At 37.8% G+C, this 17,017-nt stretch overlaps 1 protein-coding gene across 1 annotated transcript in view; it reads right to left on the bottom strand.

Moving 5' to 3' along the window:
• TMEM131 (transmembrane protein 131) overlaps positions 1 to 17,017 on the bottom strand; it is a 93,055-nt gene that overhangs the window by 57,440 nt on the left and 18,598 nt on the right. The window contains exons 2-3 of the mRNA XM_048961251.1: positions 15,339 to 15,400; positions 5,174 to 5,214 (exon numbers count right to left, since the gene is read on the bottom strand). Coding sequence (XP_048817208.1) covers positions 5,174 to 5,214; positions 15,339 to 15,400 — 103 coding nt within the window. The remainder of the gene's footprint in view (positions 1 to 5,173; positions 5,215 to 15,338; positions 15,401 to 17,017) is intronic.

The following is a 17,017-nucleotide window of genomic DNA, read 5'->3' as shown; positions in this document are numbered from 1 at the left end:
ATAACACGTGCTCTGCAAAACCAGAGTTATAGACACAATTAAGCTGGAAAATTACAATAGTAATGAAATTTTGACAGGATGAAACAAGTTCTGAACCCGTCTTCAAAGTGATCGCCTCCCTTCTTCAAAGCTTACTGTCCAATTTAATAAAAAAAAAAAAAAAAAAAAAAAAACACATTTGTAGCACTTTTTTTAAACTGGGAATGGCAAAGCCCACACATCTCTATTGTCAAGATAATTGTAACACTGAACTGGAAATACATACTTTTCTTCTCAAGTGATTGTTAAAACAGTTCTTGCTATAATACACTGTAATTTCTTCCAGTTTCAAACTCCTGAGAGGTGAGCCATGCAGCACTTTTGTTTTTATTGGTAAAAGAACATAACCATTCCTTTTATGTAAAAGGAATTAACTTTTAAAAAGTTATCTGAAATATTTATAGTATTTCTAGGAATGATAGTGAAGATTTTTATTACAAAATGTATTAAAGTCACTTCACCTAACTTGGACAATCAGGATATAAGCAACTCTTCACATACTTGAAAAGTTCAAGTATCACTTGATTTAGTACAGATTTTTTAAAAGATTAGAGGTTGGTAAAGGCAGCTACATCATAGCAAACATCAACTGTACCATAAATAACATATACAATAAGGCTCAAATAGGAATGAGCAATACTGAATTCCAAGACTTTGCCTACTGAAAGGCCCAATTTGCTGCAGATTTACAGGATGATGATAACGCCTGTTCTGCTGGGCAATTGCTCACAGGAGGCTGGATACACCCATGGGTTGGGCAACTTTACAGTGTAATGACATTTAAGTTAATAATTACATATGCATGAGGAGCTCTAGGCTTCCCAGGCTTGCATCAGAATTACACATTTTTCTTTCCCTGCCCCTTCAAGTTTTCTAATCTTCAAGGTCAAGAAGAACATGAAAAAGATGCATTTGAATGAGAAAGACCTACTGACATCTGCCAGCAAGCAAGCTCCAGCAGACCAACAATTAGCCAGAAATCATCTGAATCTCTGAAGTTTTAGGAAAGGCTTGTATGTGGTACTGCCTCGAGGATGGTCCCTATGCCTCTACCCTTCTCCAAGAATTCTGACTTTAAAAGTGAGACTTCAGACTGAACTACATGCAGTCCTGGACACAACCATTTCCCTCGCTGTACCTCCATTCTGTCATCAGTGTGAGAGAGCATTTTCCTCAAGTACTTAAATAACTACTTTATCAGTAGAACATAGACACAACATACTACAAAATGTGATCCACAGAAGTGCAACTTAAAGTCCCAATAAGGTTATTCCCAGAAGCAAATATTAAAGATGCTTAAAATATCACTGCATGGGAAGACGGATGTCCACCAGTATCAAGACATCCTGCCACTTAAGAACATTTTGAAAAACATTTTAAAGAAATGCTGCCGCTTATCATACTATACTAAGCATTTAATTTTACATCATTCATGCACACTTCTGCATTTGGAGATGGACAACATATTTAAAGAGTTCTGCAAAGTTTGGTAGTAACTGCCTTTCTGTGTTCTCCCTTTACCATTCTGGGATTCCTGGAAGATGCTTGTGCTCTGTGGAATCTTATCTGTACTATCTTTAATTGCTACTGTGGAAAACTCAGATCTAAGGATTATATCTACATGCATCTTTCCCATATTACTTTAACATTCGTATAAAGACTTTTACTTCTTTTCCTGTGCCATAAATCAACAATATAAAGAAATAAACACAAGAGCATTAAAGCATCAAACCAAAAGAGATCTCATTGCTTTAGTAGCACTTAAACTCTCAGAAAGCCACTACACTATTCTTTCTGTTGCCACAAAATAAAATGAAAATGTCTCCAAAATTAGCCATATTAGTTTTTAAAGTGGCAAAGTCAAATATATCACAATGGGTACTTTTTTTTTTTCATGACAGAATGTCCTTGAAAGAGCCACCTTAAAGATGGAACGTTTTAGGCTAGAGTAAGTAACCAATCACATTTCCCTGGTCACATTCGTGACCTTCAAGTATTAAAAAAATAAGGATGCGCTGCAAACATCAGAAAATGTATTTAAATTTTTATACCTAAAACAATTTTAGAAATAAGAGTATTAAATGTAGTCTCAGTGAGAAAATCAGCTCCCAAAAAATATTTGCTCATTAAATACCTGGCATCAGTGACAACTGTAAGTGCAGATGAATAAAAACACTAGCAATAAAGGTTTTTAATAAACCACACGTAGGTAGTGGTTGACTTAGTTAAGCCAGTATTAACCCTTTATCATGATAATGTGCTCATTATATCAAATGTTAAGACTTAAAAGTTTACTTTTACTTTCTCAGGGGTTGTGTGGGGAAAGCATAAGAAGAGAACAGAATCAATTGAACTGATGTACTGTAGTCCAATCACAGACAAGAACAAAACAAAAATTAAATGACTTGTTCAGTTCTCCCCTCCCACTTAGCATTAAAAAGCAGATCAAAGAAGTGAATAAATTATGTAGATAGGAAAGAAATATCTGCAAGCTATACCAGGAAAGAGGTATTACAGTCTCTAATAAACACAATGATCAACAAGTCATCTAGAGAAGTTAAGCATGTGGATGAGACACTCAGTTTCTAGCAGTGGCATTTTACACAATCACTTAGAAAGAAATATGTGCAGGAAAAAAAAAAAACAGTAGCCACAAAGACAGGGAGAGAAACAGAGACAGGAAGCAAACCAAGTATTTACCTTGTAATACACCACTGAAAGGTATGCAGTGTGGGTCTTTATGTTTTTATTGCATTGTGACTGAACCAAATAAGCCACTGATATGAAGTAGAACACGCTGTATATTTCACAGAATATCCTGAGTTAGAAGGGACGCAACAAAAATTGTTGAATCCTGGCTCCACACAAGACTACCCCAAATCCAGACTCTATGTCTGAGAGCACTGTCCAAACGCTCCTTGAACTCCAGCACTGGGTGCCGTGCCCACAGCCCTGTGCATCCCGTTCCCCGCCCACCGCCCTGTGGTGCAGCCCCTTTCCCTGACCCCCAGCTGCCCTCCCCTGACAGCTCCATGCCGTTCCCTCGGGCCCTGTCGCTGTCACACAGAGCAGAGCTCAGCGCTGCCCCTCCGCTCCCTGTGAGGAGCTGCAGCCGCCATCAGGCCTCCCCTTAGCTCCTCTGCTCCGAGCACAAAGAGGGACCTCAGCCACTCCGCACGTCTTGCCTTCCAGAGATGAAGTCATCACAGACATCATTTGAATGCTTTCTAGAATTTCTTCTACAATTCTCAAACTAGAAAGTTTTTCATATCTGTAAGCCCATTGTTTTTATTAGAATACACTCTAAAACACAAACTTCCAACACAGATAGAAATTTTCTCAGATGAGAAATTAAAACAAAACAAAAAACTTGAACTAATCCATGGCCTGAGCCTCTCTCTCAAGGGCCATAAAATTTCTGTGTTTTCTAGGGGACAAAGAAGTCAAACACAATCCATACATCCCAATAAAAGCAGCACTTTCTTGTTGCCATTGAGACAATTATTTAAACAATCTCCAAAAAGTCTGATTCAACATGAGACGAAATTGGGCCTTTGAAGTTCCATCATTATTCCTTTACATATTCATGTTTGCATACTTGCAGTCCGACTGACATGCTGCAGCACATACATGTACAGCGCTAAGTGGAAAATGTGGAGTCTTCACAGTTGAGAAATAAACAGGCAGAAGTGGTGAATGGCAGAGAGAAGCCTTCTGTGCTGAGGGTGGGGAGGGGAGGAGAGGTGGGAAGAAGCAGGGAAGGTAAAGCAACAAGAGTTTTCAAGTTTTATGCAGCATGACTAAGCTACACTTCCTTAATTAAAAAGCAAATTGAAGTTGCTAGAATACAAGTTTGACAAAATTCACATTACCATAATATACAAACTGGCTGAAGCTTCAGATTAAACTATGCAGTAGCTGCCTTATTTCAATACGTAATATTAACTCTTCTTGTTTACATTATCAAAAGATAAAATAGATTTATTTTAATTTCACCCAGCATGAAAAACCTGCTACATCCTCAGAGATTCTTCAGCATTTTCACATTCGCTCTTTGCCCTTGCTAAGCTGTTCATCGAGTATTAGAAACTTAACACTAGGTAAGCCAAAACGTATGGTATTTCCACATAATTCAGATTCACCTCACAATGTTTAGGTAAGTATCTAATCAGGAAGTAACAGAGACGGGCAGCAAGATGATATCAACAGGGATGAAGCCTTTTTAAGTACAAAATGAGAAGAGTTTGTTTTTCACCCCAGAGATTTTTCAAAACTTCTTGCAAAAAGATGCTCTTAAGCTCACATTTAGGCAATACAAACATACACATATGCTGATCTGTGTGTTCCATTGAAGGCAAAGAACAATCTGGGGAGTCTTCAGAAAAAGAATTAGGGATTAGGAAGAAAAAAGGACACCTTTTGCTCCTCATATACTACACAGTTCCACGCGAGGGAGGAAAAAAAGCCAAAAAACAAAAACTAAAGGAAAACTATTGAAAGCAACATCATAAAGCTGTTTTTCAAAAGGGTTCCTATGTTGCAAAAAAGCTTTTGCAGCATGTAAACAAATCCACTCCTTAAAACAGTCAGTGAAACAATACAGAAACCTACAAAAATCTATTCCCTTGTTACTTGCACATTATTATCCTGTGGTATATATTACTAAGTGGATTAAAGAATTCAACTTGATGGATTCTGTAATTTATTTCTTATGCTAAGTAATTTAGCTGCCCAAGCCTGCACAATACTCACATCACCACTATTCACACAGTTGCAGTAGGTATTTTTAGTGTAATAGTCAAGGCTCTTGTTTGTTAGCAGAAAATTGTTATCAAATTCACATAAATCAGGTGAAACATTTCCTATTTTTCCTATAAAAAGCTTGTTCTTTCTCACACATTCAAAGAACATAAAAATGATATAAATATGCAAAATAATTTTCTATTGATAAAAGTTCAAAAATCAAAATTAGAAAAAGTTCCACATTTTATTTTCTCTATATAATAACAATACTCAAACCTACAAAATTTGTATTTGATTTTTTTCTAATACTAAACTTTTTTATTCTTGCAAAAAAATATCAACAATGTCACAATAGCATGGCTGTATTAAACTTTCAGAAAACTCTGCTTACCTTTTCTGTTGATATGAACTGAGGCCTATTGTTGTCTCAGTCTGTAAAAATAAATAAATAAATAAATAAATTGAAGGATCTGACAGCATTATATTTCCTGTGAGGGCAAAAAAGTCAACATCTCTAACAAGCTATTGACCATATTTTGAACAACAAAAGAGGAAGTTCTGATCAGAAGAGAAAATGTATAGCAGCTTTTTTATAATTACTTGCAGAAATTAAGCCAGCAGCTTCTATCCAAAGACCATTTCGCTCCAGACAAGAACTAAAGACAGTTCAAGTGATAGAAACTGCTACAAGCTGTGAGACAAGCAGTAACTTAAAGCTGAAAAGATGATAATGTTATAGGGAGCAATACAAAGAGCTACCAGAGACACAAGAAACAAATTACAAAGAAAAACATATAAAACAAGTATCAGCCAAGTAATAATCCTACTGGTGTTATTTAACAAACTAGAAAACAAAAAACATTATAACTTCTATTTAATCAGGAAACTTCATCTCCTCTGCTAATGATCTCCCAGCCTCTGTTATTGATACCTTTACTATCCCTCTGCTGGACACTACAGTTAACCATCTGAAAAGAAGGAGGTAAGGCTGACTAAGAAATTCCAACTAGTTTGCCCTTCCTTAAGAAATCCCAGTCAAGAAGGTTCTGTATGGAATGTCCTCTTTGACACATTCAGACACGTGCATTTTTGAAATCCTCTTTTGATCTTCGGTTTGAGGATCAGATGCAGGATTTCATTCCTACTCTTAAAAGCACCTCAAGGCCAAGATCAAGAATTTTAATCTTCTGCAACAGGAAAAGAAGGCTACCGTTCTGACAAAGTCCATGGTATATATATTGACTCAAATGACACCATTCATAACACTACTAAAAGGAAGTTTTTTTCACAGGGTGAATGATAATTCTTCATTTTGCATTTAAGAACTAAAATTCAACTCCCTTGGCTGGGCATTTCATTGACTTCTAATTCATCAACAAGTTATATTTTCTGTCCTTTGCTAAGAAAAAAAAAAAAAGTTTGTTAAGAAAAAATAAACAAATCTTTACTTCAAATGTGAAAATCCCTACAAGAATTTTTTTTTTTTTGAAGGCAGTTTGTTGAATTTAGTAATTTTTTTTCAGTATTATTACTATTGAATATTTACTTAAAAAAAAAAATATGTTCAATTCACAACAAGGGATCAATTCTAGACTGGAAATGTAAGTAATATTTCAGATTTAAGATCAAATTATTTGGTTTAATAAACCTACAACTGATATCAAACTAAAAAAGCTGGAAGTGAATTTACTTACCATTTAAAAAACAAGATAACCTGAGGATTTGATTTTAATGACCAGAGAATCAATTATCTTTCTTCTTTTAAAGTCTCCGTGAGAGATAGGCAGACTCCTTGGCAAGGACATGGCAGGAGGAAGGGGTTCACAAGAAATTATGCTTTGAAGCACAGCATAATCAGGGCAGTTTTTCCTCAAAACAGAATTCTAAGAGACAACGTAAGTTGATCTGTATTGCCAATTTTATTATAATTCAAAAATCAACAAATTGGGGAGCTTTCACTCAAGCTTATTATATTTGTACCATAATTAGGAAAACAGCACATTTCTTTTTGTTGTTGGGGCTTTTCTTAATGCTTTTTTATTGCTTTTTTTTTTTTTTTTTTTTTTTTTTTTAAGTAAAATACTTCAACTTGCAATTTTTTTCCTAGCTAACCTCATACACTGACAAGCCTCGAGTTCAACCTCTTAATTTTTTTTTTTTGCTGCTCATAATTTTGCATTTCCAGTAAGATACAAGTTAATACAGTACAGCCATTTATGACTATTCTCCAAATTTTACTAGTTTCATTCTTCCGCACTACGCATTGGTACCAGTGACCTACTGGAAAGAGACAACCAATAATTGCTGAGACAAAGTTCTTCACAAGTAGTCATACAGTCAAACTACAACCCGAAGCTCACAGATATAAATCATTCTGAATTCCTTACCACCACCCTTGACAGTGCAACATCCACTACAATCAAGTACAATCTTCTTTTCAGTAATTGATTTTTATTCAGAGAATCATAACTAAGGCACATCATTAAATTACCAGCGGTTACCTGGCAGATGACAGAGCCAACAGGTCTGGATCCTATGACAAGGCAATCAAAATAGTTGCTATCAACACTGTCCCATCCTTGACAACTAACTTTGGCTCTAGCAAAAGAGCAAATTATTACATTTTAAGCTATTTGGTAGGAAAAGTTGTTTGCTACCTACTCTTATAAATACTCTGACTAGCAGTCAACATGCCCTAATATTAGCCTTAGTGTAAGAGCCTACTCAGACCAACTTTTAAACAGAAAGCAGTGGAGACCAAACTTAACTCCAGAAAATACAGGAATGAACAGAAATACACATCATTAACAATAGCTGAACTACTGCACAGCTAGAGCTGTTGGGAGTTAAATTATCTGGATGATCCTGCACACAAGTTTACACTCTTGTATTCTGTAATTACAGACTTGCAGGGAAAATATTAGCCTAATGCCTGTATGTTGAGTTTAAAATCACAAATCACTTTGGCAAATTCTAAAAACAAAGTAAAAACCTACTGAAGACTTGCTTATGAAGAAAAGCCTGTTTGTGGTTACAGATGTCTGTTAAATACAAAGCAAAATGACAAATAAAATGACTTTTGGGAGGTTTGAAATCAGGGTCAGTCAAGAGCAAAGAGCACAGGAAACTCAGCAGCTCAACCATAGCATCATGGAACTAAACCAAAAATAAATCTCATGTGGCAGTTTCTATAATTATCGCTCATTTTTTATTGCATGTCAGCCTTCATAGTCTCACGATAAACAAAGACATATGAATGTGTTCAGTTACGTGTTTCAAATGACTTTTACTTGACCATCAAGTAGAATTATAGTTTCACAACAGTGTTTTCCACTGTGACTATATCCTTTCTCCAACTATCAAACAAATACCAAGAACTAAGAAGTGTGTACTGATCAATCTGCAGTATAAAGTGCAAGTTTTGCTGAACATCAGCGGTTTATCAAGTAAAGAGAACTAAAAAGTAAGCTTTTAATAAATACAGGTTATTTTCCAGTGTAGAATATACATCTGTAATACAGCAATATTAGAAAAATATAATTTACAGGAAAGTATTATTACAACTTTTCTGTACAGAAATACTATGTAATAACAAATACTACCTTGCAATTACAAGCTTGATACAGATGAGGAAGAAGGCTGCTTGTGAACACTGTTAGTATTTCAAGAGTTATAAGCTAAGTTACGGGGGGAAAATTTCAATTGGAACAGTTTCACAATTCAGCTAAGTGCCTAACAGCAACAAAAATAAGGTCAGCATAAGAAAAGAAGTAGAAATATACAACTGAGGGGGATAGTGAAGCAAGGGAGAGAAAGATCGCCCTTTCTGTCAGTACCATGTGCTTAGAAATCCTCCTACCCAAAATGCTTGCATTCAAGTCTTGGAGATACTTCAGAAAAATGCAAAAGCCTTCTGCACTGGTTTCAATACTTAAAACAACTTGCCCTGGGGGTTTGCACCCTCAAGAAAGATTTTACATAGACAATCTACACCTGAAAGTATACAAGTATACTCCACTAACTCAGCAACAGCTTTGGAATGATCCTGGACAAAAAAACAAAAACAAAAACAAAAAAACCCCAGACCTTACACTCCAAATGTCACTCTAGACATTAATGTTAACTTCAGCCAGAAAAGCAACAAAAAAGTCCCAAGCAACACTTACTTTAATCTTAATATCTCACCAGTTTGTTATAACAGCTAATCTTTATTTTTTGGTAAGAGGTCACATTAACTAACACTACATTCAGTTATCTAAACATAGGCCTCCGCTGCCACTTGAGATCAACTGTCCATGGCAATGTGACTGCTGGCAAACTGTCTCTCCTCTGTCCTGTGCCATACCTGCCAGGTCCATGTAGATGTCTTTGGTAGTCCAGAGCTTCTCAGTAAGCGCTGGTTACCCGTGTTTAGACAACTCAAACCAGTAGTGCCTTAAACAAGGTTTAAAAAGGGTGAAAGGGGTGGGGTGTAGCAGGGGGAAACCAGAAAAAGATTTTAACCACCACTTGAGGTTTATTGGCACCAAGTACATTTCTTAAACATTAATGAAATTCTCAACAACCCAAACTTTCTGTATTCCTACACTCTTCTGGCTCTCACCTTCTATAAATGTTCCAAATATTATTTATACTGCAGCGAGTTCCCCACTTGTAGAAAAGCTACGTGCCATTAGCAACAAGATGTTGAGAAAGCTACAAAACTGATATAGATGTCTACTTCAGTCCACTGCTTCATTCATCATCAACTCTATGTTCAGACAGAGGATAATTAAAATAAGCAAAATTAATCATTAATATCTTGCTTGAGGTAATGAAAAAAAGACTACCGTAATCTGGGAGGTAGCTGAAAGTGGACTGAGTCATTCTTGCTACACACTTTCATGACACAAACTCACATAAGGAAACAAAAACATCAGTTGACTTCAGCTGATGCAATATATGCTGTGGACTCTGGCTTTGCAACAGTCACCTACTCCTGGGCATCAATTAATGATTCTAAAGCCTGGGGGAGGAAATTCTTCCTGCACAAGAAGCAACTGCAGCTTTTAAGGTGCAGAGAGACTTGAGCAGCTCACAAGCAGTGGCAAAGAAGTGAGAAAATACCTTACACACTGTAAAGGAGTTCCAGAGGCCATCTAGTCCAAACCTCAGTACAGAGCTGCAGTTAGTGTAGGTCACTCACAGCTCTGGGCTACTGAGTACTATCGTCTCCCAAGACAGCAGTTCTCCAACTTTTATAAATAACCTGGTTCAGTGTTTGATTACCCACAGGTTGTTTGTTTTTTTTTTGTTTTTTTTTTTTACATTATTCCACAGTTTCCCACGCTGCAATCTGCATCCAATGCCTCTCAAATTTCCACAGTGCATACTGTGAAGTCTATTTCATCAACTGCATACTGCCTCTGTGTAAAGAGCAAGGGAAATCACTTCCTTTATCTGGCCTCACTTTTGCTCATACCGACCAGTAGGCAGGTGGCTTTCTTCACTACCTACTACACAAGGCCAACTTCTTTCTCTTCAGCTTGTTGTCCAAGACCCCCCAGATCTTTTCTGCTGCGCTGCTTTCTAGCCAGCCAGCACCCAGCCAGCTGTGTTGCATGGAGTCATTCTGTCCCAGGTGTAAGTCCCTTTGAGCAGAAGCCTTGCCTTCCCATCTACCAACTACTTTGCCCAATTTGGCAGCATCTACAAACTCTGTGAGAGAGCTCTCCTCCCCATCATCCAGACTGATGAAGACGTAAAGCCACGCTGACCTCAATATCAAGCTCCAGGGGACATCACATGTAACTGACTGCCAGGTGAACTTTGTACTGTAGATTACACCCATACAGGTCAATGGCCCAGGCAGTTTTCCACATGTTTTTCCTGCCCACTTACGTGGTTTGTATCTTAGCAGTTTGCAACATGAATATTAATGGCTATAAATACATGAAATGTGAATATTGCTACATATCATGTCAAAGTCATTTTTAAGTCAACAAACAGTACAAAAATTTGAGGCAGAAACACTTCTCAACTTCATGCCCTGAAACAAGTTATGGTTGCCACTGGTGTAAAGACACTCCTAAATTTACCATGACATAAAGAATGAAGTACAGATTGTGCAGACAATACTAAAATTCCTTCAGCTAGAGATTGCAATGCTTACTCCCATGCATGTAACACAGTCCCTTAGTGTTCAGCTTTCTCACTGTAAAGCCACTGCAAGTCATATTAAGACTTCCCCCATTTGATTTTAAGGATGGTTATAGTTCTACTTACCAACATTTGTGAATAACAGTTTACAGCAGTTTCCCAAAGACAGCAAATATATATTACCTATACAAACTCACAGCTTTCTATTTCTATTCCAGTGTTTCTTCAATAAGCAATAAATAGCAGTAAAAAAAAAATTCTAGGAGTTAGCCTGTAAGAAAAGCACTTCATGCACTTAAGATTAACACAGCATGAGAAATTATAACAATTGAAGTATTTCACATTAGAAAATGTGTCTGAAATTTGTAGGACTAGGCTACTTAAGGAATACTAGTACATCAAAAGAAGTACTTTTCAAACACTTAGTCTGAATGGAAGATCACCAACTGTACTGCACTAGAAACTTGAGATGTTTATAGCTAGAGCTCTCACAATAAATAGGCAGACCTGGGAAACAGTCTTTTATGAAGCAAAAGCAAATTCTGAAGCATTGATTTTACGTCACTGTCTACTTTTCAAAAGAAAATCCTCAGAAAGTAAGTGTGTGTTAGCTTAATGTAGCTTATCCTTCCACAATCGTTACTTTTAATAATTGTTTCAGCACTCCTAATATTCACAGATGACATCATTGTCAGAGAGGCTGGAAGCATCTGTCAGGTTTGGATGAGGCACAGAGAAGTGGGCCTGAGACTGACAAGGTGAAATTCTGCAGGAGAGCTCAAATATAAAACCGGGAAATGCTGTTTAAATTCATAGGCAGAAGTAACAGATTTATTCAGATATAAACCTTCCATTTAAGCATACATGCTAAGGAATAAAATTCTCACTTGCTCTGTTAAGACAGAGGGAAAAGCTATATGGTGCAGTATCGTGTTCACCTCAAATACTGTGTTCAGTTTTGGACCCCTCAAGAAGGACATAGAGTTGCTGGAACACATTCAGAGGAGAACAAGAAAGCTGGCAGAGACTAGAAGACAAGACAGATGAAGAGCAGCTGAGGGTAGAACTGGGGCTGTTTAGTCTGGAGAAGGGGAGGCTGACAGGAGACCTCATTGCTTTCTTGATTTCAAGTAGTTTTCTTGCAACTACTTGAAAGGAGGTTGTTGAAAGGAGCATGTCAGTCTCTTTTCTCAGGTGATAGGATGTGAGGAAACAGCCTCAAGTTGTGCCAGGGGAGGTTTAGATTGGGTATCAGAAAGAATTTCTTCACAGAAAGGGTGGTCAGCCATTGGAATGGGCTGCCCAGGGAAGTGATGGAGTCCTGGAGGTATTTAAGAGATGTGTGGATGTGGCACTAAGGGACATGGTTTAGTAACAGAACTCGGTAGGTCACATTGATGGTTGAACTAGGTGATGTTGAAGGTCTTATCCAACCTAAATGATTCTCTAATTCTATGTGGAGCACTTTCTAATCCATATACTGAAAGTCTAAACCCAGAAGCCGAGACTTTGCTACAGTTATCTACTAGCATTAACGACATTTCCATCGTGATTTTGCAGTTTGTTTATTTACATATGTAAGGATTTGTGCTCTTTCACAAGATACAAATTTGTTTTTACAACAATATATCTGCTCTGCTGTTTTGTTTTTTAATTGCACTCAGTAATCACAAGAGGTCACCACATAAAAATTGACAGAACAGTAAATAAATTGTAAGCCAGAGTAAACATGCTGTACCACTCTGATTAAAAGGAACTGGCTTCAATTACGTGTTTTTATCCTAAGAGTGATAAGATCTTAATATCATAACACCTAGCATATAAAGCAATTATTAACAACTTTTGTCTATCTTGCTGTATTTTAAAATAATTCAGCAACATGTTAAGAAAAGAAGCAGCCAAACACTACCCAAAAATTACAGAGCAACATTGCTCTGCGGAGAGAGACCTGGGTGTCCTGGTAGACGACAGGTTGGCCATGAGCCAGCAGTGTGCCCTTGTGGCCAAGAGGGCCAATGGCATCCTGGGATGCATTAAAAAGAGCATGGCCAGCAGGTCAAAGGAGGTGATCCTCCCCCTCTACTCTGCCCTGGTAAGACCTCATCTGGAGTACTGCGTCCAGTTCTGGGCTCCCCAGTACAAAAAAGACAGGGATCTCTTGGAAAGAGTCCAGTGGAGGGCCACGAAGATGGTGAAGGGCCTGGAGCATCTCCCCTATGAGGAAAGGCTGAGTGAACTGGGTCTGTTCAGCCTTGAGAAAAGAAGACTGAGAGGGGACCTGATCCAGGTCTATAAATATCTAAGGTGTGGGGGGCAGAATGGCGAGGCTGGACTCTTTTCAGTGGTGAATGGAAACAGGACAAGGGGAAACGGCCAGAAACTGCAGCATAGGAAGTTCCGCACAAACGTGCGCAAGAACTTCTTTACAGTGAGGTGACGGAGCACTGGAACAGGCTGCCCAGGGAGGTGGTGGAGTCTCCTTCTCTGGAGATGTTCAAGACCTGCCTGGATGCCTACCTGTGTGACCTGCTGTAGGGAACCTGCTTTGGCAGGGGGGTTGGACTCGATGATCTCTGGAGGTCCCTTCCAACCCCTACAATTCTGTGATTCTGTGATCCAGGAGTGTTTGACTTTGTCCCATCATCATATTTAAACCATTTTTTCACTGTCACGTCTGTAACAACATCAGAATGATTAACAATCCATTTTGTTTGGTTTTGGTTTTTTTACTTTGTTCATTATTGAGGTGTTTCACAGCAGTATCGTTACTTTCAATTCCTGAGAGCAACAGAAGTTGAATGCTAAAGTAACTGAAAAATTTTTAAGTTTGTCAGATTGGTTTTAATTAGTTAAAAAGGAGTAAATGTAGATATCTGAACTCATCCACATCCTTTCCATCTCAAAAACTGTGCTGACACCTTAGCTCAATTGATTTGGTCAGTCATTCTTATTAACGCTTCTTCTCAAGTAAAATATATTCTAATTGAGCATGGAACAGAAGAGCTAATCTAGTCATTTTTTTCTCCTATTTATTCTGGTAAGTGGTATTTCCAAGCAAGCTGAAGAAATCTCCTGAGTCTAACGTGCAATAATTGAGACCGCAGCCAATATATGGAAAGCTTCCACTGCTCTGTTCTGTACGTCAGTAAGTAAGCTACATATGTATCCAAGAAAGGAAACATAGAATCACTCAGGTTGGAAAAGACCTGAAAGATTATGGAATCCAACCATGACCTAACCATTCTACCCTAACTCTAACAACCCTCCACTAAATCTTAAATGTGCTTAATACATAACAAATAAACAACTGTTTAACTAGAGATGTGCTTTTTGGTGTGGTTTTTTTTGTTTGTTTGTTTCTTTTTTGTTTGTTTTTAACTGCAACCTTTTCAACTGCTTAGATCATTGTGAGGGTTCTTATCCTTGTAGAGCATGACTTTAAAACCTGAAATAAGTTATTCTTCTGTTAAAGATCAAGAAGAAAAAACAGCCTAGGAAGGTAGGCAGGGGTAGGGGAATATATCTCCTATATCTAGAACAATAATTGTACAGTGAGCCCAGAACTATATACCCTTCACATTTGTAGACTCTACCAGACTAAACGGGAGGTAGGAATTGTAAAGCAAATACTGCATTGGTAACTAATGAAGCTAAACAGTCACCTGACAAGCGTTCTAACTGACTGAACAACTATTTGCTTTTTTTCCTCATCTTCTCTTTCTCCTCTCACCTATTGGAGCTAACAACATCCAGGAATTTGAACAAAAAATATTCTCAACATACATCCATAGTGCACACATGAAATTCTAGTCAATACAAGTTCTGAACTCAGCAACTCAAAGAAGCGTTAAGCCATACTGCCATGACTTTCATCCCAACATCTACCATAGTATCACAATTTTAGCACATGTTCTTTTAATGTTACATATTTTCTAGGTACTATGTTGCCATTCTCCTCAGCTTTTTTTGGCATAAGACAAACAGACAAAATAGTATTTGCAGCAATCTCCTCACTGCACTGACTTGGGCTTTCTTTAAACCCAGTGGTAAATTGGTCCCAAGGCTACCTCTACACTAAGGAACCCCGTAACACTTCTCAGCTCCTCTAGCTGTGCATCTCAGCTCCGTATTCAAGGTGAACCTTGAGCACAGAAAAGCCCCCAGTTTTTCTGAGAAGGAGAAAAATGTGAACAAACATGCCAGAAAGAACTGGTGATAAGTTCCACCAGTTTCCTGACACAAAACATCAAGGGGACAAGAGCCTCAGGACACACCAAAGCACACTGATGAAGATAAACCTGGAAGGCCAAAAAAATTTTTGCCAACACTGAAAACTGCTTACCGTGAGTTTCAGAAAGTAGCTATCTAATATGAGATGATGAAGCACTGTTAATTCAGATAATTTACTGAGTACATACCTGCAAAAGGTCTCCTTCATCAAAACGTAGCATTTCTATTATTCCATCCGACTGGATGAAAGCTGTGCAGAAAGACAAAAAACTGAAGTCAATTAACAGAAAAACACCTTAGTAATAACAAGAGCAACACACATCTAAAATCTGCAGCACCTCGTCTTGTAGATAGAGCTGTAAGCACCCAAAGTAACAATTCAGAGTTTGACAAAATAGCAAACACAAGTCTGGGATGCTAATCACTCTCAGAGCTCCTAGACGTTCATACATCTAGCAACATACTTTGCAGATCAATCTTCTGATATGAAAATTAACAATTTATTGTGGGCTCCCCAGAAAGACTGGCTGTACTAAGCTAAGTCAGTATTTGAACTGTGTGAATTACTGGGTAGCCAAACAAGTTCAATGCACTGAAGCCCAGTGAAAATTCTGACACAACTGGAATTTCAGTTTCATTTGTACACTTAAAATCTTAACAGTACATCTGGAAAATCTTCACACTGTTTCCTAATTCTCATTGTGACTCTCCAACTTGACAGTGACATCACAGAATCTGAAACAGCTTAGAAATGTTTGGCTTGAGAGCTTCCATATGCTTAAAGTCAATGAGTAGTTCATTCCTCAGTCACAAAGAGAATACACAAAAACAACACAAGCCTTTGAAATAAAATACAGCTATAACCTCAAACCTGAAAACTGAAACAACACAAAACTTTCATACTGTGGTATCAACAACTGATCCCTTCCCTACCACTTTTTTTTCCCAGGACTCGTTTATCATTCTGCTTGATGACATTTGGAATGTAAGAACACACCTCTCTCTGAAAGGAGAGATTTCACAATTTCAGTGAGAAGACATTAAAAGTTCGCCAGCTCCCAGAAACACACTGTGTTAAGAAGAAAGTTGAATCTCAGCCCAAAAAGGGGGATTTGACTCTTTATCTCCCAGTTTGAAGTTCAGTGTTCCAATAAATACAATTATTTTAAGGTCACAATGCCACTTTGCTCAGATGTTTTAAAAAATAAAAGGAACATGCATTACTTTCAAATGTATGTTTGCACATCCTGTTCTGGGTTCCGAGCTCCATCCATTTTTAAGATAGATTCTCCTGAAAAATACACCATCCTATGTTTTGCCTTCTTACTACCAAGAAATGAAAGTTCACATAAAGCAAAGATTGCCACTGTCATCTCTGCCTCTCTCTCTTTTTTCTTCTTAAAGCAAAACAAAACGCCACTCCCTCCAAATACCGTCACACATTATGCATTTATTTTTCAGGCCACTGTGCTTCAGAATTATAAAGTTCAGTGCCACAGGGCTGAGGATGCAGACCAGCTCATCCCAGTTGAGGGGGAAGGAGTGGAGGCTCAGGCAGTGAAGAACATGCATGTTCTGCAGCGCGTTGACCGTGGCATGAGCAGTACTAGTCATCACATCAGCAATAGCTTACAATTTTGCATGTGTCATTATTGTTACCTTAATGAGTTTCAGAACAAACAAAAGGCATCCTCAAGCTAAGAACAGGGGTTCTGTCAATCTTTTACACAGAAGAATTATAGAGAACACTGAACAAGAGCAAAAACAAAAAAGCCATGGGAACAAAACATCATTTTAATAGCTGTTGCAAGATCAAGTCCTAGAATTCAATGAGGTCTGGGCTTCCAAAACCCAAATTACTGTAGCA

The sequence above is a fragment of the Lagopus muta genome, chromosome 1, assembly GCF_023343835.1.
Source record: "Lagopus muta isolate bLagMut1 chromosome 1, bLagMut1 primary, whole genome shotgun sequence".
Taxonomy (NCBI): domain Eukaryota; kingdom Metazoa; phylum Chordata; class Aves; order Galliformes; family Phasianidae; genus Lagopus; species Lagopus muta.
This window is presented reverse-complemented; position numbering and strand designations above follow the sequence as displayed.